At 55.2% G+C, this 27,376-nt stretch overlaps 1 protein-coding gene across 9 annotated transcripts in view; it reads right to left on the reverse strand.

The window, feature by feature from the left end:
- Positions 1 to 27,376, reverse strand: part of GRM4 (glutamate metabotropic receptor 4) — a 117,098-nt gene that overhangs the window by 34,180 nt on the left and 55,542 nt on the right. For 6 of the 9 annotated variants that reach the window (XM_029944221.1, XM_029944219.1, XM_029944217.1 and 3 more), the window contains exon 4: positions 1,871 to 2,006. The exons of 1 other annotated variant lie outside the window; for it this stretch is intronic. In XM_029944221.1, coding sequence (XP_029800081.1) covers positions 1,871 to 2,006 — 136 coding nt within the window. Of the gene's footprint in view, positions 1 to 1,870; positions 2,007 to 4,249; positions 4,354 to 27,376 lie in introns of those variants that run through there. 2 more of the 9 variants (XM_029944226.1, XM_029944225.1) reach the window with 2 other exon arrangements.

Genomic DNA, 27,376 nt, shown 5'->3' on the forward strand with positions numbered 1-27,376 from the left:
CCACACCTTCCCTCCTTCAGTATCTCCTGACTCTAGATATTCCCGGCCTCCTAAATCTGCTGCAGCGCCCCCTGCAGGGCACACTAATGGGGGGTGCTCAGAAGCCACACTCATTGCCCTATTAATACCCACTTGCATCTGGCCAGCCAGAGATGACCGGAGTTCCCAGGCATTCATTCTCTGCAAAGTCACCTGGGTTTATTTTTACTTCTGTTTGCTTCTGAAAATGCATGTGGATTTCCAGAAATGCCTCTGTACACCGGCCCCCACCACCACCACACTTCCTGCTACCGGTCCCTCTGGAGTCAGCTATGGGACACATGGCCCAGTGCCTTCATCTCCCTGTCCCGGCACATGGGTCCATCTGAGCTAAGCAGAGGGCCTGGAGCGGGGTGCACCCCTGGGTGGGGTGTGGGATCTGAATGCCAGGCTTTGGGGTGGGGGTGGGGACAGGAATGCAGGGACCAGTGATTTAAGTGAGGAATAGGACTTCTGAAGGGGGCCCTCCTGCCCCAGGAGCTGGCAGGCCCATGGGTAACAGGAATGTCCTGAGGCAGAATTTAAGGGGCCTTGAGAGGGTCAGGAGCCACCTCTGGGCTCAGCAGCCTCTGACAACCCCTTCCCAGCCTTTCACTGCCTGAGATGGCTCCCCCTTAGAGTGGTCTTGTTGGCTTTTGAGGCCTTAATAATCTTCCAGAATGTCCCCCTTCATCCCTGCAGGCACCTGGCAATGTCTCCTGGGGGAAACCCATTTTGCTGCAACTCAGGAGTCCAGGATGGAGTCTTTACCAAGTGGGGAAAGTGTTGGAGGGAATGGGACCCCGATGGACACTGGTTAGCAACGGGGAAGAAGGTGCATGGGGGGGGGGGCAGACAGGGGGTCTTGGCTCGGAAGGGGCAGCAGGGCAGGCCTGAGGGCGTAGCCGGCTATGAGCTAAGGGAGGAGGTGTCTCATCCTCTACAAACGCAGGGCCATGCCTCCCCCACCAGACTCTGAGCTGTCTCCCCTCCCCCAGACTCAGACTTTCTGAGTTCAGAGCCTATATCTCTCCCCCTTAGGAGAACCCTGGAGATCTGGTCCCCCTTGGCTGTGACATCAGTCTGAGACGTAATAGCAGGGACAAGGCAGGAAGAAGGGAAGTAGGTTAACAGGGGTCGGCACTCAGGGGTCATCTATTAAGCACCCCTGAGATTCCGACTCAGGACCAGAGGCAGACGTGCAGAGGGGGCAGCTGGCACAGCATTTATACAGCATGGTCCTGGCGCCCCGAGTCCACCTGTTTCCTCCACAGATGCAGAGGCTGAGGCCCAGGGAGGGGGCGAGACTGGTCATGGTAAGTGTGTTCCCAAACCAGGACCAGACCCACAGCCTGGGGCCTCTTCCCACTGCTCCAAGCCTTGCCTCCTGCAGGCTGGCCTCTGCTCTCAGCCCTTTATGCACATTCCTGCATTCAGTTCTCAAACATCAGGCAGGCATCCTTAACCTCCCTGCTTTTTTTAAGTAATAAAGAGGCACAAAGAGGTGGAGAAACTTGCCTCAGGTCACACTCCTAGGAGGTAGAGCAGGATTAGAATTTAGCTAGGTGCTTTGGCTGAAGCCCAGGGCCTTCATGCCTCTGTTAAAGTACCTCCTTACCATCCCCTGTCAGTCAGTTGGTAGAATGGATGTGGGGAACGAAGCTGAGGAGGTGGGAGGGGCGCCCATTGGCAGTAGCCTGTGCCCCAGCCTAAGGGGTCTGCCAGCCCACACACCCACCTCGCCTCTCTGGGTCCTAGGGGGGTTAGGCTTGTCTAGAAAGGTCTCCAGCAGGACCTGAGGCTCTCCCCATGACTGGCTCCCAGCCCCCACCCCGCTGCCAGCTGCCCTCACCTGATGTCATCCTCGTTGGCAAAGATGATGACGGCCCTGGCATTTGAGGTCTCTAGGAGGCGTCGGATGATCTTGTCAAACTCCCCAGGCTTGGGCTCCCGAGGTATCTTCACTGACTGAGCGATGCACACACCCCCTGTGGGAAGGGCACCTGTCAGCCTTGGGGAGGGGGGCCAGCAAGGAGGCACAGGTCTCTCCCTGCCCCACCCCACCCCCCGGACACACATTCACTCCAGGAGATGGAGGCCAGGGGCTGCCCATGGTCCCCCAGCCGGACTCCTAGCTCCCAGGTCCTGATTTCTACGCATAGGCTGTGTGGTTAGAACAGCCACAATACGGGGGCGCCTGGGTGGCTCAGTCAATTAAGCATCTGACTTCAGGTCATGATCTCCCAGTTCATGGGGTCAAGCCTCACACTGAGCTCTGTGTGCTGACCACTCAGAGCCTGGAGCCTAGTTCAGATTCTGTGTCTCCCTCTCTCTCTGTCTCTGCCCCTCCCCCACTAGTGCTCTGTGTCTTTCAAAAAGTAAATAAAATGTTTAAAAAAAAAATTTCAGGATAGCCACACTACAAATTTTGGTTCCACCACTCACCAGCTGGATGACCCCAAGTTCTCTGTGCCTCAGTTCCCACATATATAAGCAGGCTGCTAGCAAGAGACAGTACAGCAGTGCTGCTTACTACCGTGTGACCTCAGGCTGGTTACTAAACCTCTCTGCCTCAAATACATCATCTACAAAGTGATGATCATACTGCTACTTACTTTATAGGGTTGTCACAAAGCCAAGTGACACTTAGCTTAGTGTAACTAAGAGTTAGTGCACATAAATACAGTAATATCTGGCACGTAGAGAGAGTGCTTAGTAAACGCTGGTTATTTTCATTGAGACCACCTCATAATGTGTTGTGGAGGAGTAAGTCTGAGAAGACAGCAAATTGCCCACCCTGGGCCATTAGCACCCCACACATCCACATCCACATGCACCTCCCAGGGCTCTTGTCCCCAGGCCATGTGCTCATCCCGGGCCCCTTGGCAAGAGCACCGTCTGGCTGCCGGTTCGCGCCCGCACATCCCGGGCCCGTCCGTCCAGGTCGTCCCCAGCTCCTCTCCGGCCACTCACAGGCTCCTCAGTAGGTCTGCCCCCCAGCTCCCGCTCTACTCCCTGGCACTGTGGGGTGCCTTGATGCCTCTCCCCCCATCTTATTTGTGAGGAAATTCCCAGCTGGGCCTTCAAGACCCATTCTAAGAGAGCTGGGGAAGGAGCTCTCAAGGGGTCAGGGGGTCTTTGGAAGCCCTCCTGTCTCTCCTTCTCTGGGCACTGCCTGCCTGGCTGGGTCCTGGAGGAGGGAACAGAGGCCAGGACCAGCCTCTCTTGAGCTCATTCCCCTACAAAGCCCAGCCCCCATGGCTGCCGGAGCATCCGGTGGAGGGGGCGTGCAGAGTCAATAGTCTGAGGGCCAGACTCACACCTAGACTGTGAGGCTCACAGAAACCCTAGGAGCACCTCAGACTTTGCCCGGCCAGTTCCCGGACTTAGGTCTCTCCAGTGCTGGCAGGAGACAGGTGTCACTCATGCATCTAAAGCCCGCCTGATCTCCTGGTACAAAAGCACCTGACAGGCAAGGAAACTAAGGCTCAGAGAAAAGAACAGCTTGCCCAGAGCCACACAGTTCCCTGCCTTACTAGGATACAGAGCAGGGAGCCCCAGGGATTAAGAACCCCAGGGCCACTGGGGGCAGAGTCAGGGCGAATTAGAAGCGTATGGGGGATTATTTTTAATGAAGCAGATCCTTTATCTAAGACTGCTGGCCTCCTCTGGGTTCTACTGGAGGGTCTCAGCCCCGCTTCATTCCAAACAGGATCCCTTGGGGACCCAGTAGTGCCTCAAACCATCTACCTCGGTTGGGCACCTTGGTGCTGCTACCCCTGGGCTTCCAAATGGCCTCTCTGGCCATGTCGGGGCCACCTGACACTTCTGCACAGACTGCATGCACCTCCGGGTGGGGGCACGCGCTGCAGGGGGCTCACAGTCCTGGGAGACACAACCTACCCCACCAGGAAAAGTATCAAAACCCAAGACCCACCCAAGAAAGGCCTCTGCCATTGGCCAGGGAAGTGGCAACCAGGGAGGGCTGCCCAAAGGCAGTGACCCTGAGCTGAGTCTGAGGGAGGAGGCGTAAGCAGCCGGATGTGGGGCACTCAGGAAAAATAGGTACACTCACTAAAAGAGGGATTGCTCTATGCCAGGCGCCTGCCTGGGGCCACACAACACACAGGCACTCTCACACCCCTGTCCCCAGGAAGAAGACCCCCCCACCAACCAGTTCTCTGCAGTGGGCAAAACAGCCTTCTGCCCCCACCCCCTGACCGGAACCCACCTTCCTTACTTTCTCCCTCTTTCTGGCCAGCCGAGCTCCTTAGGTCTCTCCTTAGGCACCAAAGAAACCCCAAGCACTAGAGAAGACCATGGTCATCAGAAGCTCATGGGAAAGGGAGAGGAGGAGAGAAGGAGGGAGGGTCCCTGGGTAGGACTGGTCCATCCAGTCCCAGGTCCTGCTCAGAGAGCCAAGGGGAGCCAATCTGCTGCCCAGGGTGCTGGCCCTGCACTAACAGTGGCTGGGCAGACACTCCGCTCCCAGCTAAAACCTCCATATGGTTCCTTTCCAGTTAGAAAATGGGCCAATTGTGACATTTCCCCCCACCCATCTGGAGAGACAGATGGACAAGGGGAGGCGGCTGCATGGGGGGGGGGAGAGAGGAGGAGCCACCTGGCTCCAGGAGGGAGGAGGGGGACCAAGGCAGAAGGGAGGGAAGCAGGGAATGGGAGTGAATTGTTTCTAAATAGGGAGGGGCCCACAGATGGAGCAGTCTTTCTGGGCCATACCCCCCTCAGGAGGATCCACGGGATGGTCCCCCCTGACACCCAGGGCATATCTTGCACACTTCATTTTGCTGGTGAGAGAAGAATTAAGTGACCACAGCTCTGTCAGCCGGAAGGAATGTGAGCCACAAGGTGCCTGAGATGGGAGTAGGGTCTCAGCGGGATACTCTTACAACCACAAGAGAGGGAGGGAATTGGAGGGGAGTTTGGGGGGTTATGCAGAGCTCAAAAATACTTGTGAACATTTATGAAGCATCTAATGTGCGTTGAATATTATTCTGCAAATTTCACATGGATTCATTCATCTGGGGTGTCATCAGCATAGCACCAATTTCTAGAAGGAGAAACTGAGGCACAGAGAGGTTAAGCGGTTTCCCAAGGTCACACAAATCGTCAGTGGTAAGGTAGGGGTTGAAACACATGCCATCTGGCTCCCGCAACCACCTCCTCTGCCAATCCAATGTGTCATGGCTTGGGCCACGTGAAGAATGGGTTGGGGTACAAGGTCAAGGGTACATCTGCAGGCCGCAGACATGGGCACATCTCAGCACACTGCCTGCTCTGGAGTAAGTGCCCACTGATGTCCCTGTCCCGAGGTGAGAAACCAAGTCCCCACAGGGTCCCTCTGCATTGCTGCCCAGTTGTCAGCACGGCTGCCCAAGGACCCCCATTCGGTCCTTGCTGGTCACCGAGGGCTCTGCCAGCATGAAACAAGCTCCCAGTAGTGAGTGGCACAGGGGACCGGAGTAGCCTCAGAAGAACCAGCATTTACTGAAACACACACTTGCAGTGTGTTCTCACACACCCTGGGGCAGGTGCTAATAGAGCAGGGCTGAGGCTCAGAGGTGCTAGGCAGCCTGATGGAGCTTACACAGTGAGACTGTAATCTGGGTCTGTGTCCAGACCCTCTCCAGCGGAGAAAGAAAAGGCCTGGGTCACTGGGTCTCTGTTGACCCCTACCTCCTACAACCCCTCCCCACCCTGGAAAGCCCCTACGTCACACCCCAAGCCCACCTGTGTGCTCTCCCTGAAGCCGCGGCTCCCTCACCATCACTGTGGGGACCATGGCCAAGGCTCCCCTGGGATGCCCTCTTCAAACCTCTCTCTACCAGGGAGGGTGCACTTGTCTGCACTCCTGCTCCTTTCCCCATGGCCTCGCTCAGTGGATAAAGTAATAATCCGAGAGTCCACACGAAGAACAAATATAATTGAATTAAACCTAAGTGGCAGGGAACAAGCCCACTCCCGCTCTCTGGTCAGAGGCTGGAACCTTCTACCTCTCTCAGAGTCCAGGCACAGGAGCATAAGAAGGAAGGGGAGGACACTCAGGAGTCTGGAGTTCCCCCATGGCCCCTAAGCCCCCCTTGGCAAGCCCCTATCTCCACACCCCAGCGTCCCAGCCCCCGCAAGCACCAAATGCCAGCTACAGGCTCTGCTGTCGCCAAGTCAGTGCCTCCGTTTGTGGGGCCAGGGGCAGAAAGCCACAGCCACTTGCCAAGAACATATGAGCACACGGGGGCACGGAGACCTCAGAGACCTCCTGGCCCAAGCTGGACAGGGAGCGAGGAGAGTGAGGCCAGAGAGGAGCAGTGCTCCGCCCCGGGGCACACAGCAGCTGGGGCAGAGCCCACCTTCACATGAGGCTCTCCCCACTGCACCAAGTGGGGGTTAAAACTCAGGCCAGGGCTCTCACTGCTTCCCCCCTGCTTTGTCACAGCCTAACAGCCAAATTAACCCACTAAAGGAACTAGGCTGGGGCGTCCCCTCAGCTCCCTGGGCCCCACCAGCCCCCTCACCCCTCCCAGCTCCCTCCTGCAGTGAGTGCTTAGCCCACACCCCAGCTGCAGTAGCACAGAGCCTGCCCTATCTCCACACCTTTCCGTTGTCCTGTGCTGGTCCCACTGTCAAAACGGACTAGACCTTGGTCCCTTCCCTCCAGGCCCTGTCTCTACGCTGAGAAAGCTGGACAGTTCCATGAGGGAGTGTCCACGGAACACTTTGGAGACCCCAGGGCGACCTGCGGTAAGGTGGAGTGTGCCAACGGCCGACAAGCCGGCACGCCCCCTTCTGCGCTCCTCCCCAGAGAAACGCACCCATGTGCTGGAGGAGCCGCTTGCGGACATGCGCTGTAGCGCTGTTCACAACAGCAAACAAACGGAAATGACCTAAATATTTTACAACAGAAGATCGGAGAAACGGGTGTTTACACAATGGAAAGAAAACAGCTCTGGTGTATCGCACAACAAAATCCTAGGAGAACACAAAGTTGATCGAAAAGACAAATTGCAACACAATCTGTCTCACTTATGAGGAAGTTAGAGACCGCATGTAATAAGAGGTAGTCTGTAGGGAGACACACACACAGCAAAAGCTGCATGAAGGCAGGAGCTTCTGTCTGTTAGATTCATCGCAATCTCCCCAGTGCCTAGAACAGTGCCTGGCACATAGTAGGTGCTCAGGAACTGTTTGCTGAATGACTGAGTAAGAGCAAGAAGGGAACCCACCACCTTCAAGAGTCATGGTTCCCTCAAGGGAGGGAAGAAAAGGAACAAGATTGAGGAGGGCTCCGCGGAGGGAGGCAGGTTCCTGACAAACCACTTTTCCTATCTTTAAATAATAATCAGAGGCAAAAATGGCAAAATGTAAATGTGTGGTAAATGTGGACCCCAGAACTCAAACCAGACAAACCTCTCAGACAGTGGCAGTGAAGGTGTTCCAGTCCTCACGTGGGCAGCCTGATGGAGAACACACCAGGGCACACCCCAGCCTCCCTTTCTCATCTGTGAAATGGAGCCATTCAGCACTCCCAGCCCAGTAGCATCCATAGTGCACTGGAAGGGAGGGGTGTGGGGTGCCCGCCTGGGACTGCCCTTTTCCCACCAGCCTTCTGGCTCCTGAAATCTGATCTTCCCCTTGAGAACAGACCATTAGCTGGCCAGCTGTCCCCTGTGACTCCTCCAGGCTCCAGGCACCAGTCCTGACTTGAATGTGACATAGAGACTCCACTAGCAAAATGTGATATGGTTTCCTGTTGTATTTTGTGCTCTCTGAGCCCTTTCCATCTGTGGTCTGGTGACATTTCCCGGTGTTCTCCAGGTCCAGCCAATGTATCTGTGTCCACCGTGTCTGCCTCGAGCTTCACTCCCCAAGAGCAAGGCCGTGTCTGTGCATTTGTTCATTTGTTCATTCATTCATCCATCCATTCATTTATTCATGCATGCATGCATGCACTCATTCACACATTCATTCATTCATTCACACATTCATTCATTCATGCATGCATGCATGCATCACTGGAGAACTGCCCTGCTCAGTTCCTGGCACAATCAGATGTTGAGAAGTAATAATAAGTAAGATTCGTACCATGGAGCTCACAGTCTAGCTGGGAAAGCAAGACCAGGAAGGGGAGCAATCCACCCGAGAAGACATGCAAGGGGACGGCCCTTCTGGCCACCAGGAGCACACAGTGGCCAGAGAAGGCCCACCGGGTACCAGGCCCGCTGCCTGCCTCTTCACGCTTCACCCTGTGTTCAACAACACGCCGTGCCTACACACAGCCACTATTTTCCCTTCACTGAGTCTGTAGATGTTTACCCAGCTTGCTAGGTGCCCGGGAGCTTTTAGAGGTTAGGATAGAGCTGGGAGGAGGATAGAGCCCCCCAAGCCTCATACAACCCACTCACAGTGGCAGAAAACGTCTGGGAGGCAGGGTAGAGGCAGAGTGATGGGAGGGCAGGAAGTGGGGGACGGGGGGGTCACATCCCCTCATCCCACCCGGTTTTGTCCAAGAGGATGGGCAAGTTCAGGCCAGGCCACGCAGCTTCAGAGGCACAGGAGGATTTGGACTCCACTCTGACTTTTCCCTGGGACCTGCTGCCTTGCCTGAGAGCCAGGAACTGAAAACACTTTGGACTTGTAGCTCCCACCCTCAAGTGAGAGCTTGATGCTGAAATGACCTGGTTTTCCTGTCCTCTGTTGCCTGGGATTGTCTGCGCTATGTTTGAGGTTGGAGACGTAGGAACCTGCAGGCGCTAAGGGACGCCCCGGAGGAGTCAGGCAGCCAGATTTCCTGCCTGGAGGGGTCTCCCAAATGCCCCTCGCAGACTCAGGCTCACACGCACTGCACCTGCGCCCACTTCCTCCTCTTCCCCACACCTCCCTGCCCCAAACCACACGGCTCTTCCCCACCCCACCTGTCTGAATAAGCCCTTCCATATCCTGCCACCCCCCCCAGATCCCCTGCCTCCACAGCACCCCCACTTACGGGCTGGGCCCACCCTGGAAACCAGGGCGACCCAGAGCAAAGGCCCTCCCACCAAGGCAGCCTGCTTGCAACACCCAGATCCGGGGTCCCTCACAGAGGTCTCCGCCACACCCTCCAGGCTTTGGCATCTGTCTCCCCCTCCAGTTCTCCTTCTCTCCCTCACCACTCCCTGAAGAAGGAGTTAAGCGGCCAGCACACAGGCAGAGGGGTGGGCAGAGTGGCCAGCATGGGGCAGAGCTCCCCGGGAGGACTCCACATCCACCCCCTCTTTCTCCAGTGCCCAGAGTCCTGGGATCACACTCTGCAACCCAGGATGCCCGCTGGGCCCAAATAGCATTGGGGTGCTGGGCTCCGGACTAGGGAGGAGAAATTTCCCCACGGCTGAACCCGCCCTTCCTCCCGCGGTGCAAGCTGGGGGCTGCAGGAGGCCAGCACAGACATGGGCGCCTCTCCTCTTTCTCTTTCTCCTTCTCTTTTCCTTGCATCCTCCCCGCCTTTTAAATTTAAAAAGGGAGAAAAACAATGAAAAGACAAATCCTGGGAAATCAAGTGGAAAAATCTACATTATGGCAAAATGTGAAGGCAGCAAATAGCAACATGGAGAGAAAGGTGGGGGGAGTTGCACAACCCAAGGGGGGGCCCCCAGGTTCCCGTAGGTTCCCAGCAGACAGGAGGTGGGGGAAGGCCTGAGGGAGGCTGGGAGTTACCCTGAACCATATGGACACACACGCGCACACACACGCACGCACACGCACGCATGCACGCACACACGCACATGGCCCTGCTCTCCACTCCCCCCACTGCAAGATCCAGGCCCTCTCCTCAATCTGCTTTCAGGGAGGAAAGCCACTCAGAGCGGTCAGTGATGAATCCAGAGTTACTTGTGTTTTCAGGCAGCAGAGCTGTGACGAGAGGCTGTTTTGAGGTCAGGAAGATGCCCAGGCCCTGAGAGAACGCCGCCACCCGTGGCTGTTCCAGGGTGAGTGACGCTGTGGGAAACTGTGAGGGGTGGGCCCGCACTGGCCCCAGATTCTCACCAGCCTGGGCTCCAGCTGCAACTGGGACTCCACAGGGGGCTCGAGGCCTGGGGTGGGGGGGCAGCAGCACAGGCCTGGTTCACAGCCACGATCTCTTTCTGCTCCTGTTCCCAGACCTACTCCCTGGCATCTAGCCTCCACTCCAGCCTCCATCTGACACATGGCTCCTGGCCTACAAACCTCGGTGGCTCCGTGCGTGTGTGTGTGTGTGTGTGTGTGTGTGTGTGTGTGTGTGTGTTTGTGTGTAGGAGAGAGACAGAGACAGAGACGTGAGGTCTACACCTCCTCCTCAGGTCTGCAACACCAGGCCTTACGGTTCCCTACCAGAATCTGCCATCCGACCACATCTGCTGTCCCCATGGGCATCTGCTCCCTCAGCCGGGGGTGGGGGGACCCCCACCAGGGGCTACCCTCTGCAGCCCTTCCCTCCCTGGGCCTTGGTTATCTCCTCAGTGTCTGCATCTCCACTCAGAGCCCCAAGGGGCCCAGCACTCGTGCTGCACCTGCTCGAGAGACAAGCACCGATTCATGCTCGCTGGATGAACGAGCCACTGAGTGCCAGACTGATGGGGACAGAAGTGACAGAAGGGCAGGAGCCACCAGCACAGGTGTAGGGGCAGAGGCTCTGCTCAAACCCTTCCAGCTCCTCTGGGAGCTCCCGACCTCTGCAACCCACTGTGACCTCCCCTCCGAGCCACCACCAGGTCACACTGAGCGCCCAGACACCTGTGCGCACAGGCCCTGGGCACCCACTCTGTACCTGGAACCTACTTCATGCCAGCTACAAAGATAAGCCCTGCACAGCATCTGCCCTTGTAGGATTCACTCGTGAGCTCCATTCACACACGTGGGTGGGGCATCACACATGCTGGACCTCTCTCTCCGTCCCGCCTTGCCTTGAGGTTTTATTTCTCCACCTAAATGCAAATTCCTTGCTATGAGCACTTAGGAAATCACATGCAAAAGAAGAATAAGTGAATAAACACTTGGCTGGTTCAGTTGGTGGAGCATGTGACTCTTGATCTTAGGGTCATGAGTTCAAGTCCCACATTGTGGGTAGAGTTGGAAGGAGGAAGAGGAGGAGGAGGAGAAGGAGGAGGAAGAGGAGGAGAAATATAAGATAGCCATGTACATTGGCAGGTCCTCAGAGTCTGAAGACAGCAGGGCCAGTCAAGAAAAGCATGAAATAGAATATTGACCCTGCCCACCGTGGCCAGGATGGTTCCAGACCTAAGGAGGTAGTAGGGCCACTGTAAGAGATTTGACAGAAAGACCCAGGTACCAAGGGTCAATGAGGGTGAGACAGTCACCCAGTATCCTGCCTGGACGTGCCTCCCTAATGTAACCCCGGGGTTTCTGCAAAGCACGAATACTGCATCTGCATCCAGCTGCCTCCACCCCTCCAGCTCGAGATGAAGGAGTCTCCAGGGTTTACTCACGGTGTGACTTTGGACAAGTTACTTAGCCTCCTTGAGCCTCTCTAAACATCAGACTTTCCATCTGCAAAATGAGAAAGGACTTAAAGAAACTGCACCTGGTGGAGTTGGAGGGAAGCTCAAATGCGACAGAGTTTGGGAAGGCCTGGGTCTGCCTCCTGGAGCCAAGGCCTCCGGGGGATAAGTGAGGCTGGTGGGAGTACGGGCTGCAGGAGGGCAGGAGCAGGGGAGGCAGAGACCTCATCACCCAGCTCGGGTCAGGACCCAGGGCTGGTGAGCGGAGCCCTGGGGACCAGGGGCACTGTGATAAACCAAGCACTGTCCCTGGAAACAGGGTCCTGGGCAGAAGCCAGGACCAAAGCTTGGAGGCCCAGGGACTGTCCAGGGCAGGACATACATGTTCCTTTCCTGAACAGTCTTAGCCCCTGCCACCCCTCCCAGCCACCCCCCTACACACCCACATGCATTCATGGCAATGAACACCACTGCGAATCACATACCACAACCCCACAACCACAAACCCTCACATGGATACACATAGCCCCGTCCCCCACAGGCATGAACATGACCTTAGCCCTGTGCAGGCTCACAGCCATGAGGACATGCACATGGCCACACATGGGCATACACAGTGATCACCCAGCCTCCCACAGCCACATTCTACACATGGTCATATGGCCACAAAGCCATGCACACCGGCACCCAAGTCCTGTGTCCACACCTCCTCGAAGCTTCCAGGACAGCTAGACTAACACCTTGGCACCCTTAACACCTCCCCTTTACTACTGGCTCAGAGTGGGGCCTGGCTGGGGAGTATGTAGGGGGTAGGTTGGTGACTGATGGCTGCACACAGCACCCTGGTCATCTAACAACTATTTGCCATGGAGACCGCCCCCCCTCCCCGCCCATTGAGGCAAATCCTGTCTTTCTTCTGAAACCCTCTCCCTCTGCCTCCACTCTCATCCAGCGAGGACTGAGCTGGCTCGGGGGGTGCAGGGGACACAGGCATCAGAGAGCTGGCATGGTATGGCATAGGAGGCTGAGTCTGGGCACAATAGGGCCCATGTCCCATTTCAGCCAGCAATTTGCTTCGTGATAAAAGCTACTGCCCAGCCTCTCTGAATATCGATTTCTGCATCCGTAAAACAGGACGGCATTACCTCAGCCCCAGACACGCAGGGTTGTTGGGAGGATTGAAGGGATCACCAGTGGACAGGCCGGGCCTCTGGGGGGATGAGTGGGTGAGGGGGAGGGGCAGGTTCGGGGGACTAGTCAAGGCAACTGTGGGGCTCAGTCCCTCAGAGCTGAGCGCGTTATCCCCTCCCCAGGAGGCTACTGGGCAGTGGCAACGTTGTTGAGAGCTGCATTATTCATGGTGCTCAGCTCTGAGCAGAGGGAAATTTGCTGAGTGATCGACCTAATATCTTAACACAAACCCATTTAGGCAAAACACCTTTGAAGCGAGAAAGGCAGGGGAAAAAAAGTAAAAAAGGAAGCAAAGAGGTTGGGAGGCAGGTGGTGGCAACGGGGTGCAAGGCACAAAGAGATGGCCGTCCCTACCTGCTCCCACCCACAATCCCCCAGGAGACTGCTGCCCCAACCCAGCCCCCCAGGCCCCACCTTCCCCCACCCTCAGTGGCCATGCCAGCATCCTTTGATTGAAGGAATCCCACCCATTTCTCGGATTTGGCTCAGAGTGGGGAAGAGTCTGCCCAAGGCTCACACAGCGAGTCAGGGGGCAGACCCAGAATTGCTGAGTGTGAGCTCCAAGTCCTCTGCCGAGGAGCCCCTCACACAAGACCCCCATCTCCCTTGACACCTGCCTCCTCAGCCTCAAACTCCACACTCTACCACAGCAGGACCTCTTTCTCCAACTCAGCTCAGACTTTCCTACCCTCAGCCTCTGTGGATCCCTTTGCCAGAAATACCCTTCCTGCTCCTTATCTGCCCAACACCCCATCCCTATGGGTGCCAGGCACTCATTTTCTCCTCCTCTTCCCCTTTGAAACACCCCAGATCTCTGCCCCAGTGGGGACTCACCCCTGACTACTTGGGGTCTCAGTCTACCCTCTCCACTGGCATGTGCCATCCTCTGCCCGTGCTGTGACCCACTTTGTAGCTCTCATGCTTCGGGGCATGAAGGCTCCCAGCTCTGCCACTTCTTAGCTGGGTGACTTTGGACAAATTGCTTACCTCTCTGGGCCTTAAGTTAATACATGTAAGGTGCTTGGAACACTGCCTGGCACATAAGTACTCAGTAAATGTTTGCTATAATATAACTGTCAGCTTCCTCCACCAGTCCATAAGCCCATTTATGTGAAGCCTGTGTCTTTCTCATTGCTAACTCCCCAGTTTCCAGCAGAGTGCCAGGCACACAGTAGGTACTGATCACCATTGGTTGAACTGAGCCTAATTTCTACCAGTTGCCTGCCTGGCATCTTCACCCCAGACCCCCTGAGAAGAGGAGCTAATGATGGGCTGGTGGCAGGGACCCTGTATGGAACAGGGGTGTGAAGAAGGTGACCTCTGGTCAGCTCTGCCCCGTAGCAGGAACTGACAAAGCTCAGGGAAGGGCCCGTTTGGCCAGGGAGGAATGGGCGGCTGTAGGCCGGAATGAAATATTTAGGAGCCCACATCCCCAGGAAGTGGAAACTGACAAGCAAAATGAAATGTTGAGATGTAATTACCCAGGCAGGCCAAGCATGTCTCCCCGCTGGCGGCGGGCTCAGCACGCCCCCCCCCCCCACCTGCGACAAGCAGGCACTGGGTAATGAAGTCCTCCTGGACCCTTTCTCACGCCAGTCCTTACCCCTCCTCTTCAGGCCAGGCCAGGGGGAGGGGAGGCAGCACAGCAGAACATGCAGCAAATGGGGGGCCTGGGCCCAGCCCTGGCACTGGATCTACGCAGGCCATCCCCTCACCCCGCTGGGCCTCAGCTACCTCAGCCAGAAAATGGGGCTGCTGACCCAAGCCGGGGAGGGAGGACCCAGACAGCGAATGTGCGCGTGCTTCATTAACTGGCATTGGCAGAGGACGGTGGCAAGGACAGCAGTGAGGACAGTGGCGGACACCCGCCTGACCCAGCATGCCATGAGAGGCTTTCTTTGAGGCACTGGGCTGCCTAGAACTCTGGTGGGTAGGCACTGTTGGACAAAGGTCTGAGGCTGAGGCCCAGATGCAGGCCCTGAGCTGCACAGTGCTCAGCTCACCCCAAAACCTTCCCCAGGCTCTCCCAACACTGTTAGGCCACATCTAGGAGCACAGAGACAAAGACTCGGACAGGGGCTCCAGGCCTAAACCCGGGGAGGTCTCAGGAGGGCATCCTGGAGCAGGGGAGCTAGGAATGGGTACTCAGTTGACCCTCATCCTGCACACCAGAGCTGGGGGATGGAGTGCTCCTCTCTGACTGAACCAGGGCACAGAGAGGGGCCATGATCGGCCGAAGGCAGCATGTGCTGCCCCGGCCCCTTTCCAGGCTGGCTCAGTGCTCCTGGGGCAGGTCTAGCCTCGCCTGGAAGCAGCCAGCTGACCCCTCAGCCCTAACCCACTGTGCGCCCCCACTCCCGTCAACACCTTCTTACCAAACCAGAGCCCCACACCTACGCAGTCACAAACCTCGGCCTGCCCAGCCTGGCCCCCTAACTCTCCACAAAACCTCCAATCCCACTCCACCACTCCCCTCCCTCAGCAGCCCTCACCTCCCTCAGAGCAAAGCCCAAACTCAGCCCAGTTCTGAGGCCCTGCATCCTCATTGCCCATCTCTCCCCCCACCTCCAACGGCACCTACAGTTTCCAACACACACCAAGGTGTCCCTCTCTTCCTGCCTTTGCTCCAACTGTTCTCTCTGCTTTTGTGCCCAACTCCCCTCCCAACTCCTCCTTCTTCAAGTCAGCACCTGTCCACTCTTAAGGATGCAGTACATGGCCCACTCTTCCAGGAAGAGTATTCCCAGAGTGGGTATTCCCAGGCTCCTTCTCCCTTGAGTGCCCTTAATGATCCCAACACCTCAATCATTGCACTTGGCACAGTGAATGAAAATTATGGGAGATAGCCACTGCCGGGCTCAGAGCATTCACTGATTCAACAACAACTTATGAAACACCTCCTCCACGCCCCCCCCAACCCCAGGTACCAGGCACTGTCCTTAATGCTGTGGATACAGCATACAGCATACAGGGCAAACAAGAGTCCTGCCCTCATCACTCTAATAGCCATCTACGAAGTAGACAACAGACGCTGAGGAATGAAAGAATAAACTAATTAAGAATCAGCTTAGGAGAGCCTGCCTGGTTCATTCAGTTAAGTGCCTGACTCTTGATTTTGGCTCAGATCTCACGACTAGTGAGAACCAGGCCGGAATCAGGCTCTCCCTCTCTCTCTGCCCGTCCCCCACTTGCATGAGTGTGCTCATGCTCTCTCGCTCTCTCTCTCTCAAAATAAATAAACATTTAAGGAAAAAAAGAGTTGGCCTATTGTCCAGAAGCTCTCTTGGCCCCATTTCCAGCTCCTGCCCCTTGGCTTTCCTCTTCCTGTCCTCCCCGACCCTAACCTCCATCTCTTCTCTCTTTCTATCTCCCTCTTCTTCTCTCTCACACACACACACACACACTCTCCCATTATTCCACAGCCCTCATGATCATGCAGTGCTCACATGTCCTCTCGTGAATTTCTCCCAATCAACCCCTGGCTTAGGTGACCATTTTACAGATAAAGAAACCAAGTCCCACAAGCCAGAGCCTCGATCTGGCTGCCTCCACCTTTCCTTTCTCCAGCTTATCTTCCCCCTCTCCTCTGCCTTTCTCTCTCTCTCTCCCACCTTCTGGGGTGACTGGCAAGTTGCCTCCCCTCTCTAAGCCCATTTCCCTATCTGTAAAATGGGGCAGGCAAGGCACCCCGCCCCTTCCCCCCTTGGCAGCCCCTGCTGTGTCCCTCTCCATCTTCATTCTCCTCCCTCCCTCCCCTCTCCTCTCACTTGTCACTTTGTCCTGCTTCCTCCCCCCATCTCAAAGCCTCCCTTGGGTCCCAAGATGTCTGTAAAATGGTCATTAGCTTTCCTTCTGGCTCATTAAAAATGAGAATTTGCATAGAATATCCATATGATCATTCTGTCTACAGCAAAATGGGACACGGATATAAGGCACCATGCAAGTCAGGGAGAAAGGGGAGGACAGTCACAATGCAAGGGGGAGAAGCCCAACCAGGAAGAGACCAAGTGCTCACCACTAGGGGCTCAGGCCTCAAAGCCAGCCCCCCTCATGCCCTTCAGCCCTTTATTGGCCTTTCTGATAGCTAATTCACCTGTTTTTGTCATTTTTACAATAACCAGCAAAGTAGGGACTACAACTATTCCCATTTTACAGATGGAGAAATTGAGAGCCAAGAGGAACAGTGGCCTGTCCAAAGACACACAGCAAGTCTGTGGCATTCTTAGGGGGCAACGCTCTCTGCCATGGGCCAGACACCCCCAAACCCATGTAGGCCTGCCACTGTCCCAGGAATGCTGTCCCTATTCACTCTTAGAAGGAAGATGTCACCAAGTACTGCATTTTTTCTACCCAGAATACCCTCCTGCTCCTCTGGGACAGGCCCACCACTCTTTAAGGCTCTCCTCTCATCACCCTTTCCTCAAGGAAGCTCCCGCTCCCCAAAACAACTGTTTAGCCAGATGCAGAGATTTTTGGAGACAAATGCTTCCAAACCTCTTCTCCCAGCTGTATACAGTTGCCCTTAAACAACACAGGTTTGAACTGTGCAGGTCCACTTATCTGTGGATTTTTCTCGATACAGTATAGTCTTGTAAATGTATTTTCTCTCCCTTATGAATAACATTTCTTTTTCTTAGCTTACTTTATTATGACAGTATGTAATACATGCAACATACAAAATATGTGTTAATCAACTATGTGATCAGTAAAGTTTCTCATCAACCTGACTATTCTTGGTTAACTTCTGAGGGAGTCAACTTATATACAGACTTTCAACCGTCACAGGGCTTGGCACCCCCCACCACCAGGGCTGTTCAAAGATCAATTATAATTGCATTTTGACCTGCATCACCCCAAAAAGAATTCGCAGCAGGGCCCAGAAATAAATATATTTAGCTAAAAAGAAATTAATGACAGAATTGAGGGGAAGGGACCTGCACTTTACAGATGAGGCTTTGCTCAGCAGCCAAAGACCGGCAGAGGACTGGCTATTTGATGGGACCAAAGCCAATCAGGGCTTCCCCAAATCATTGGCCTCTAGGCAACTGCCGCTATCCATGGTGCTGAACCCAGAAGTGCTTGGGCGGCCTCCAGTCCGCATGCAATCTAGGAGCAAGTCCTAGGCTTGAGCTTCAAAATACACCCTCAGGGCACCTGGGCGGCTCAGTCGGTCGAGCATCTGACTCTTGATTTCGCTCCAGTCACGATCTCAGGGCTGTGGGATCAAGCCCCGTGTCAGGCTCTGCACTTAAGATTCTCTTCTCCCCCTCTGCCCCTCTCTCTGCTCCTGTTCTGTCTAAAACTTAAAAAAATTTTTTTTTAATTTTTTAAATGTTTATTTACTTTAGAGAGAGAGAGAGAGACTGAGCATGAGCAGGGGAGGGGCAGAGAGAGAGGGAGACACGGAACCCAAAGCAGGCTCCAGGCTCTGAGCTGTCAGCACATAGTCTGACGTGGGGCTTAAACACACAAGCTGTAAGATCATGACCTGAGCTGAAGTTGGAAGCCCAAGTAACTGAGCCACCCAGGCGCCCCTAAAAAAAATGTTTTTTAATACACTAATTCAGTCCGATCTCATCACCCCCACCTCCAATTAAGCCATCATCACTTTTCACCTGGATGATGGCAGTGGCCTCCTCAGTGGCATTCCTGCCTCAGTAACCTCAGCCCTTACAGTCTGTTCCCTACACAACAGCCAGAAAGATCCTATTAAACCCAAGCCTGTTAATGTTCCTTCTCTGCTCACAAACCTCCAATAGTTCCCATCTCCTTTAGAACAAAAGCTAAAGCCCCCACATGGTCAGTCCGTCCTCTTCTATGTCCCTCCACCTGACTCACTCTGCTCCTGCCTCTGGGCTATTCTCCAAGAAATACCAGCCAGGCTCCCACCTCAGAGCCTTTGCACTTGCTGGCTCCTCTGCCTGGGGCACTCTTCCCAGAGATCATAAACCTCACTCTCTTACTGCATTCCCTGCCCGAATGCCACCTCTGCAGAACAGCCTTCCCTGACCACCTTATATGAGATAATCTGCCCTACCTGGCCCTCTCTGCCTGCTTAAGTGCTTTATTCTTCTCCATATCATGCCATCAGCTCCTACTCAAAACTGTAGGAGGAAGATACCTGGAATTGTATTATATAATGATGCATTTACTTGTTTACTGCAAGCTCCCCTCTCCCCAAATGTGAGTTCACAAGGCCAAAAATCTTCATCTGTTTGGTCCATTGCATTATCCCCAGTGTCCTGGCTCAATACCTGGCACACAGTAGGTGCTCAATAAATACTTATTCAGCAAATGAATGACTTACCATACAGAGGCAACGGATAAAGGAGCTAAAGAGGAAAAGAAATGCCTCACTCTCCTCCTCACCAGCTTCATTCCATGGAGCAGGCTCTGTGTGATTTAGAGGCCTGGACTCCATCTTTCTGAGTCCCTGAACACCCCAGGAGCATGAGGGGAGCCAGCACTGAAGAAGTGACCACCAAGAAATATGACCCTCCCTACCTCTGGGGCCTGTTAGGCAGGGCTTGTCATGGGCTCATACAGAGCCACCATGACTTGGTGACTCGTGACCAGCCTGCCCATCCCCCTCATATGCACACACACACTCCCCATCAGAACATCCCTCCACCTCCTCCTCCTCCCCTGGCCTTCAACAGAACTCTGGCCTTTGTTGGGGGTAGTTGTCCCAGGTCCCTCCATCTGACTGACCCACCAGTGTTTCCCTGGAAAAGGCCAGGAGGAAGGAAACACTTCATGGAAAGAAGGCTCCATCTTCCTTTTCTCGAGCCCCAGAGTCCCACAGAACTAAGTGCCAACCCCAAGTCTGCCCCTTACAAGCAGAGAAGGCCTGGGAAAACCTGTGGGCAGCCTGAGCCACAGTCGCCTCTACAGAAAAGGGACAATTCTCAGAGTGGCCATGCAGGGGGCTGAATATGGTGCCAGGGCCTGGCAGCTTCTTTGAGGACAGTTAATGAGATGTTCCCAAAAAATACGCATATTAAGACAAAAGGAGATACAGGGGTCTTCACACAGGCCAGGCCAGGCCAGCTGAGGGACCCGTGCAGAAGGCAGAGCCTGCTGGGGCTCAAAGACCCTGGACAGAGGGCTGGTGGACAAAGAATAACAAGGCAAAAATGGCTCCAAGCATCCCACGTGTCCACATGCACGAGCCCATCAAAGAAGGTACCCAGCCCCTTGCTGGTCTTACTGATGAAGAACTGGAGGCTCGGGGAGGAAAAGTGACTTGCCTAGGGCCACAGGGGAGTAGAGGATGAGGCTGAGACCCACCCAGGACACTCAGCAGCCCCATACAGGCCTGAAGCAGGAAGCTCAGGGTGGAAAGGAAAGAAAATGGTGAACTCACAGGATCTTTCCAGAGCTTCAGAGAAAAGGCAGTATGGGGTTTGCTTTAGCTAGCTACATCTCCAAGGAGCTGGGAGCAGGGTACTGGAAACCCTACCTCAGATAGGAAAACAGGCTAAATTCCAATAGTCAGCAAACAGGTATAGAGTGTTCCTGGAGGTCAAGTCTCAAACCTGAGCAGGGGAAAGTCACTGGCCTTCACTATTGCTCTTTAACAAAGGGGAAGAAATCAGAAATGCACAGCTATGTGCATAGCTACTCTGAGGGCTTAGGTCTGGGACGGAGAATGACAAACACACCAGAAACTGGAGCCAACCCTATGGTACCTGGACTTCCATGTGGTGAGAACAGATAGAAAAACCAAGAGAGGTGGGTGAGGCATGCAAAGATGCACGTTGGGGGGCCTCCGAGGTCCTCTAACACACCACCTTCACATTGGTCATCAGGCTGACATTCAGAGAGGGAAAGTGACCAGCCCAGGGTTACACAGTCACCCAGAGGCTGAAGCAGAACTAGAACTGGCCCCAGCTCCCCCCTCTGGTTAGTAATGGTGACAATGGACCCCTTTGGCAGCCTGGTGTTTAGTGCAGGGACTGTGCTGAGTGCTTTATACACATTAACTCACCTATTGCTCACAGCAACCTAAAAGGGGGGGTGGGGAGAAGGCTACTATTAATATCCTCCTGTCACAAGGTGGAAACTGAGGCCCAGAGACCCTAAAGGACTGCGCAACATGGTGTGGCTCATGGTCACAGAGCCAGCCTCTGGGCTCTTAACCCCTCCGCTCTACCGCGGCATCCAGAGGACAGGGTTCAGAAGGTCAAAGCCACAGAGGGGCTGCAACCAACAAAGGGAAGTTTTTTTTAAACCCCAAAGAAATCTTCAAACGTGTTCCACAAAGGAAACCAGTGAAAGAAAATGCTGCTTCCTGTCCAAGAGGCAAGGATGCAAATTCAGAGGAAGACGGGCTTGGTGTCTAATACCTTCTTCCTCCTGTCATTCCCGTCAAGCTTAGAGGCAAACCCAGAATGGAGCATGTCCCTGCTGTGATAGGTCAGGGGAAGCACATCAGAGACGAAGTGGAGAGAGTAGGAAAAGCGACCCAATGACACCCAGCCCAGGGGACTCACTAAATCAAGAGGTGTCAGCGCCCGCCAAAGGCCAGAGTGGCAGAGAAATCAGAGTGGACAGGCGAAGTTCCCAAGGCAGGCTGGGCAAGCTTGGGGTTCATCTTCACAGCGGTATGAAGATTGACCTGGCAATCACCGAGCAGTCACATTGATGCCAACACCTTGCCAATCTCCAGGCGCCATCCAGGAGACCCAGCTGGTGCATGGTAGGCCTCGTGGCTCAGCACGGGGTGCCCTGCCAGATCCACTTAATCTCCACCTTTAGTGGCATGATGGGCAGCAGACCAATGGAGCAGAAGATGTGATGGGTCTCAAGTTTACGGCGGCCTGGATGCAAGGCTAGAATGGTGGGGACCAGCCTTGAGGTGGGGCCCACTTCCCCCTCCACATCCTTGGACAATGAATGGTGAGCAGGCAGGGCACATGGGCCTGTGCTGTGGCTCCAGGAAGCAGCTGGGGGAAGAGTCCAGAGGTCTCCCCCGAAGAAGAGGCTACAAGCTGCCTCATTCTCACATACACCAAGCTAAATCCAATGGCAGGACCCCTCCTGCTTCCAGTCGCCAGCTCCTCGGCTAATTTCAGCCCCAGTTCATCTGATTAGGGGTGAGATTTACATGCTCCAGGTTCTGTCCCTGTGCAATTGGTCCCAATCATCTCTGAAATCAAAAGACCAAACTCTGAAGTGTCACCGTTTGACATCCACGCCTTTGGGTCTTGAGGGATGTCTCCCTTTCCAGCACTCCTCCAAGAAGAGCCTTTGCTTCTGCAGAAAAATGCCTGAAGCCAGGGACCATGGACTGTGAGGACACAGCCTATAGGAGGCGGAGTTAGACATGGAGATGAGCTAATGCTCCTGCACCTGTTATGGATGAGCAAGAAGGAGGCCCCAGAAGGGCAGTGATGGATCCAAGGACACAAGACTGGTCATCTGTTCGATCACGTGTTCTTCTATAAACATCCACTGAGGCCCTGCTGTGTGCAAGGGAGGGTGAGGAGCACAGAGCCAAGAGAGCCCTGTCCCTCTCCAGCCCCAAGGAGCCCAGAAATGGCAGAGGCCCAGGGAAAGTTCCATAGGCACTGGGGCAGGTGTGCTTGAGGCTTCCCAGGTAGGGAGCCCTGGGGAAGATCTTCCTCCCTCCAGGTGAGCATCTCCACTGGGAGGAGAGCAGTTGAGGGAGGGAAGCCCAGAGAGACGGAGCCTTGGCCTGAGCCTTAAGGGCAGAGAGGATCCTCACCCCACCCCCAGGGCTCTGAGCAAGGCGGGACACAGCAAGTGGAGCTGGTGTGTGCTAATGCACTCCCTTGGGTAAGCAGACGACTCCAACTGCCAGAAAATTTTAAAACACAGGATTGGCTTTAAAACATTCTGCTCTGCTCCATCTTGCATCGGTCCACATCTCACAGCCAAGCCCCTTGGCAGGGTCCCCTCTGCCTGACTCACTCCTACCTCCAGCCTCCTTTTCAGGCTGTTCCCCCACCTGGCATGCCCTTCCCTTCTTCTTCACATGTCTGAGTCTGTCTGGCTGGGCTGAGTCCCCTGCAGGGGATCTCTTACTGTAACACACGCATTATCCCAGCCCTTGGTTCTCGAATTCAGGCAAACTCTGCTAAACACCTACTTGGACCAGAGGGAGGTCTCTGGATCCCGGGGGCATCCTGGGGCAAACTTCTCTGGTTTCCCAGACATATGAAGAGCGCGCGCGCACACACACACACACACACACACACACACACACACACCAGTAGCACAAATCTTCCTGGCTGGCCAAGCTCTGCCCACTCCCACATCCCCTTGGAGCCTCCAGAAAGCAAGTTTTCCCTTCACAGCAAAAGAAGCTGAGTCCAAAGAGGTCACAGAAGCTGTGGGATGAGGAGGCGCCCCAGCCTTGAGACCCAGCTACGGGCCACCACCCGTGCTGCTGCGCTGACAGAGGCCATCGAAATGCAAGTCTGGTGCTCAGCCCAGGGAGCTGGAGCTGGAGGTCAGACCAGCAACAGCTTGACTCACCAGTGTCTCCCGAATATCAATAGGGGACACAGGGACACAGCGGGAAGATGAGGCTTTGGAACTTCTTGTTGTGCGAGGGGAGGGACGAGGGACAGGACGTCCTCCAAGGAGCAGGCCTGACCCACCTGCCCCACCCCTTCTTTCTTGTCACAACCAGAGAGGCTCTCGTGTTCCCACCCTGCAGGCACAGGCCTGGATGTGCCCAGGATGCTGGAAGCACCTACCAGAGCGGACCAGAACCAAATTCCCCAGGTGGCCCCATGGAGAGGCCCCCACACCAGGAGTGACCTGTGTCCTACCTGCCAAATTCACCTGATGTGGGGGGGGGACCTTCTGCTGCATTCCAATTCCACTCCTGCTATATTCCAGCTGTGTGGCCTCAAGGGAGTCACTTAACTTCTCTGAGCCTCCCTTTTGCCATCCATATAATGGGGTTGTCTTGAGGGCTCAATGAGTTAACACAAAACAAGTACATAAAAAAAGATCTGGTCCACAGGAAGAGTCCACAAATACTACCTACTAATATCATCCATTCTCCTGTTGCCCACACAGGAAGCGGGGGCTGATATTCAAAAGCCCGTCTGACCTGAAGCAGGTCCCTTAACTTCCCTGAGCCTTCCTTTTCCTCATCCGTGAAATGGAGCATGCCTACAAGTAAACGGAGGCCCACAAGGGTCCCCAGGGGCAGAAAAAGGCTGCGAGGGTATAAAAATTTACTCCCCAGATCCCCCACCCTGAGAGGGCCCCGGACAGTGGTGGGAGGCAGTGAGGGCAGAGCCACGTCTGTACCGCCCCCTCAGGCCTGTCTCTCTCTCTCCCCAGGTGACTCACTCCCATTATCTCCAGAGCACAGGTGGGACCTGCTTTGCATGCCTAATCCCCGGAATGGTTGTCGCTGCAGCCAGGCAAGGAGGAGGGATTCCTGGCATTCAAGATGGGGAAGTGCACCAGCCGCCTCACACGAGCGTGCACATGCACTAAAACCTGTCCATGGACAGCCCTAGGGAGGCAGGCCTACTGGTCGTCTGCCCCTTGCTCCCACACGCATGCCCCTTGCTCCTAGCTGCCTTTGAAACTCACCCTGCTGCTCTGTCACCATGAGACCTGCTGTCCTGTAAGAACCAGGCTGGCCCGGGTTCCTGTGGTTTTGTCACTAGCCCAGTCCCGGAACGTGGCCTGCGGCTCTAGCCAGGGCCCCCTCAGACCTTCCAGCTCTCCCCAGGGCCCCCTAAAAGCAGTCAGGGAGCAGGGAGGGTGGTGGCCCAGGCAGCCAGACCCCTGATAATAGCCCTCTGATGTATGCTCCTGAGCTCCCACATCCATGGATAAGAAGCACCTTCCATGCTGGTGACAGCCAGGTTTACCTCCCATTTCACAGATGAGAAAACCAAAACTGAGCAGCTGAGTGACTTTCCATGGCTCTCACGGCCAAGTAGCCACACCAGAGCCCGGGTCTGTCTGCCAGAGCTGGCCTGTTAACCACATCTCTATGATCCAGGCTGGGAGAGATAGAGGGACAGCATGGGGTCGAAGGGCCTGGGTCTGACCGCCTGGCCTCAAGTCCTGCTCCAACACCTCACTGTGTGAGCCTGGGCAAGCCACCTCACCCCTTTGGGCCTCAGTTCCCCCATCTGTAAAATGGGAATAAAAACACCAGGCTCACAGTGTCATCACCAGGATTCATGATTGTGGAAGGAGGGGCCTGGCCCAGGGCAGGGCTCAGTCAAGGGCTTCAGGATGGCCCAGAGCATGAGGGAGAGCGCGGTGCTAATGGGGGCTGTGAAATTCAGGGCCAGGGCTTTCTTTATGGCCCAGTCAGTGCCAAATGCTACCCAAGAGCTCCCCACCCAGAGGACAGAGCTGGGTTCCAGTCCCTGGTCCTCCACATCCTGGTTATGCAGCCTTGGGAAAATGGCCTCCACTCTCTGGCCTCAGTTTCTTCATCTATAAATTGGATCCAATTAGGCTCCCCCTGCAGGATCCCAAGCCCATACAGCAGGCACCCAGGACTTGCTAGCCAAGCTCTCCCCTCGGCTCTGATGTGCATCCTCAGCCTGGCAAGGTGCCCTCCCCTCTACACCGCTCTCTGACACTCCTCTGAGCAACTCACAGATGATTTATACTTCAGAGGACGAATCAATACAATATGTGGCCAAAGACATCTTTAATCTTTCACAGGGATTAGGCTACAAGGTACAGCGGCCTCTTTCTACAGGCCGCTCAATTCTGATTTCAATTTGGCCAGCTGGAGCACGGCTTTCTCTCTCCTTTTCTTTTCACTCGCCTAAAGACGTTCTCCAAATCAAATTTCATTTAGCAGGTGGGGTGAGGAGACTGAGCCACCGGAACACGAGGGCAGGCCCAGCCGGTGCCCTGGGCTGCAAGGGGAGACAGCAGGAGGGTCTGAGGACGTGGGAGGTCAGGCCAGGCAGGAGGCCAGGCCCTAGGTGACAGCCTGGGGCACGGGGGCTCTGGGAGGGGCGCCTGCGCCAGGCCAGGAGAGCCCCCGAGCTGCAGGCTCAGCCAGAACAGTTCATTCTCTTACTCTTCTAGAATTCCTTCTTGAAACTCTTGAGCGGGCTTCGTATTTTCTAACTACCAAATGACTGATTAGATGATTGTGGAAATTTTAAACAGTAGTCTGAGTTTCGGCCAAAACACAATACCTAGACTTCACCCCAATGGGATCTCCCTCACTTAACGTCTTAACATGGCAGCACGTGTCCTCTCAGGCTGTGTGTGTGTGTGCGTGTGTGTGTGTGTGTGTGTGTGCGTGTGTAAACTCGCGTGTGTGACTGTCCATCATGCCCCCATCCGTGGGCAACAGGGGCAGAAGATGGAGTGATGCATACAAAAGCAGTTACGCCGTCTAGTCCTGGAGCCAGACAGCCTGGGTTCAAATCCCTTGTCCTCCTCTCACTTGTATGACCTGGTACCAGCTAGTACTGGGTCTCTCCATGCCTCAGCTTCCTCCCCTATAAAATGGGAGTGCCCATCTGATAGGGTAGGGAGGATTACCCAGGACAGCAGCTGTAACACAGGTGCTCCGCATGCCAGGCACAGAGGGAGAGCTCTGTGAGCACCAGGACTGGCTTCCAGTACCTTACGGCAGGGATTGAACACAACTGAACACGAAAATTCCAGACCTTCTGTCCCTGCCCCCACCTAGCACCTCTGTCCCTAAATCCTGGAGAGATTGCACCTTAAACAGAAAGGCGGTGGGCTTGTGTGGGAACAGATTCAAGCCACTGAGGACAGGCATGGCCAGGGCAGGGTGGGGAGGGCCGGCCCAGAGACAGGGACTGGTGTCTGAGCAAAGCAGGGAAGGACAGGTGGGCAGCCAGAGGGAGGGGGCTGTGGCACCAGGGGCCTGACACTACCAGGGGGACCCCAGGGAGCGGCTGCCCACCTGCCTGGCAGTGAGAGTGGGATCCCATGCTCCCCTCTGCCCAGCCAGGCGCCAGAGTCACACGGGGCCTGGAGCCGCAGCCATCGGTCAGCGCCGCCCCACTTCCCTCCTCCACCAGGTTACAGGCACCCGAGCCGCTCTGGCTGTACAATTAAAGGGGCTTATCTGAGATTTATAGCAGGATTATGCCCGCAGGGTGTTACCAACGCCAGCCTCTGGATACTCTGTGGTCCTTAGGAAAAGCAATTAGAGTCCCGGGGTTATACGGGTATAAATATACAAATGCCATCCTCCAAGGTCGAGGGCGCCACAGTGAGCTATTTAGAGAAGAGCCTTGGGAGAGGCCAGGGGCCCCTCTGCTGGAGCCAGGTCTGTCAGGAGGGGGAAGAGCTCCCTGCTGCCCCCACACCCCATCCTCTCTGGACTGTCCCCACTATCAAAGCTCACCCAATCCAGGCAGAGCCTACAGCCCAGGGGCCTGACCACTGACCTGAACCCCTTCCTCAGCCCCATGCAGGCTGCCCCCCACAGCAGGGGCCATCAGGCCATTAGAACTAAGTGGCCCAGGCTTCAGACTTGCAAGACATTAACCCTTGCTATGCCTTCCTCGTACTGCTTGCTGATACCTAAAAGCTTTATCCCTGGAGCTTCTGAGGACAATTAAGGGAATGCAGCAAGCTTGATGGGGGGCGGGCGGGGACGGTGGCCAGTGGTGAGAGGGGGAGACCTCCGGGAGAGCACACCACCTTCCCAGGTCCTCACATCCCAC

The sequence above is a fragment of the Suricata suricatta genome, chromosome 7, assembly GCF_006229205.1.
Source record: "Suricata suricatta isolate VVHF042 chromosome 7, meerkat_22Aug2017_6uvM2_HiC, whole genome shotgun sequence".
NCBI lineage: Eukaryota > Metazoa > Chordata > Mammalia > Carnivora > Herpestidae > Suricata > Suricata suricatta.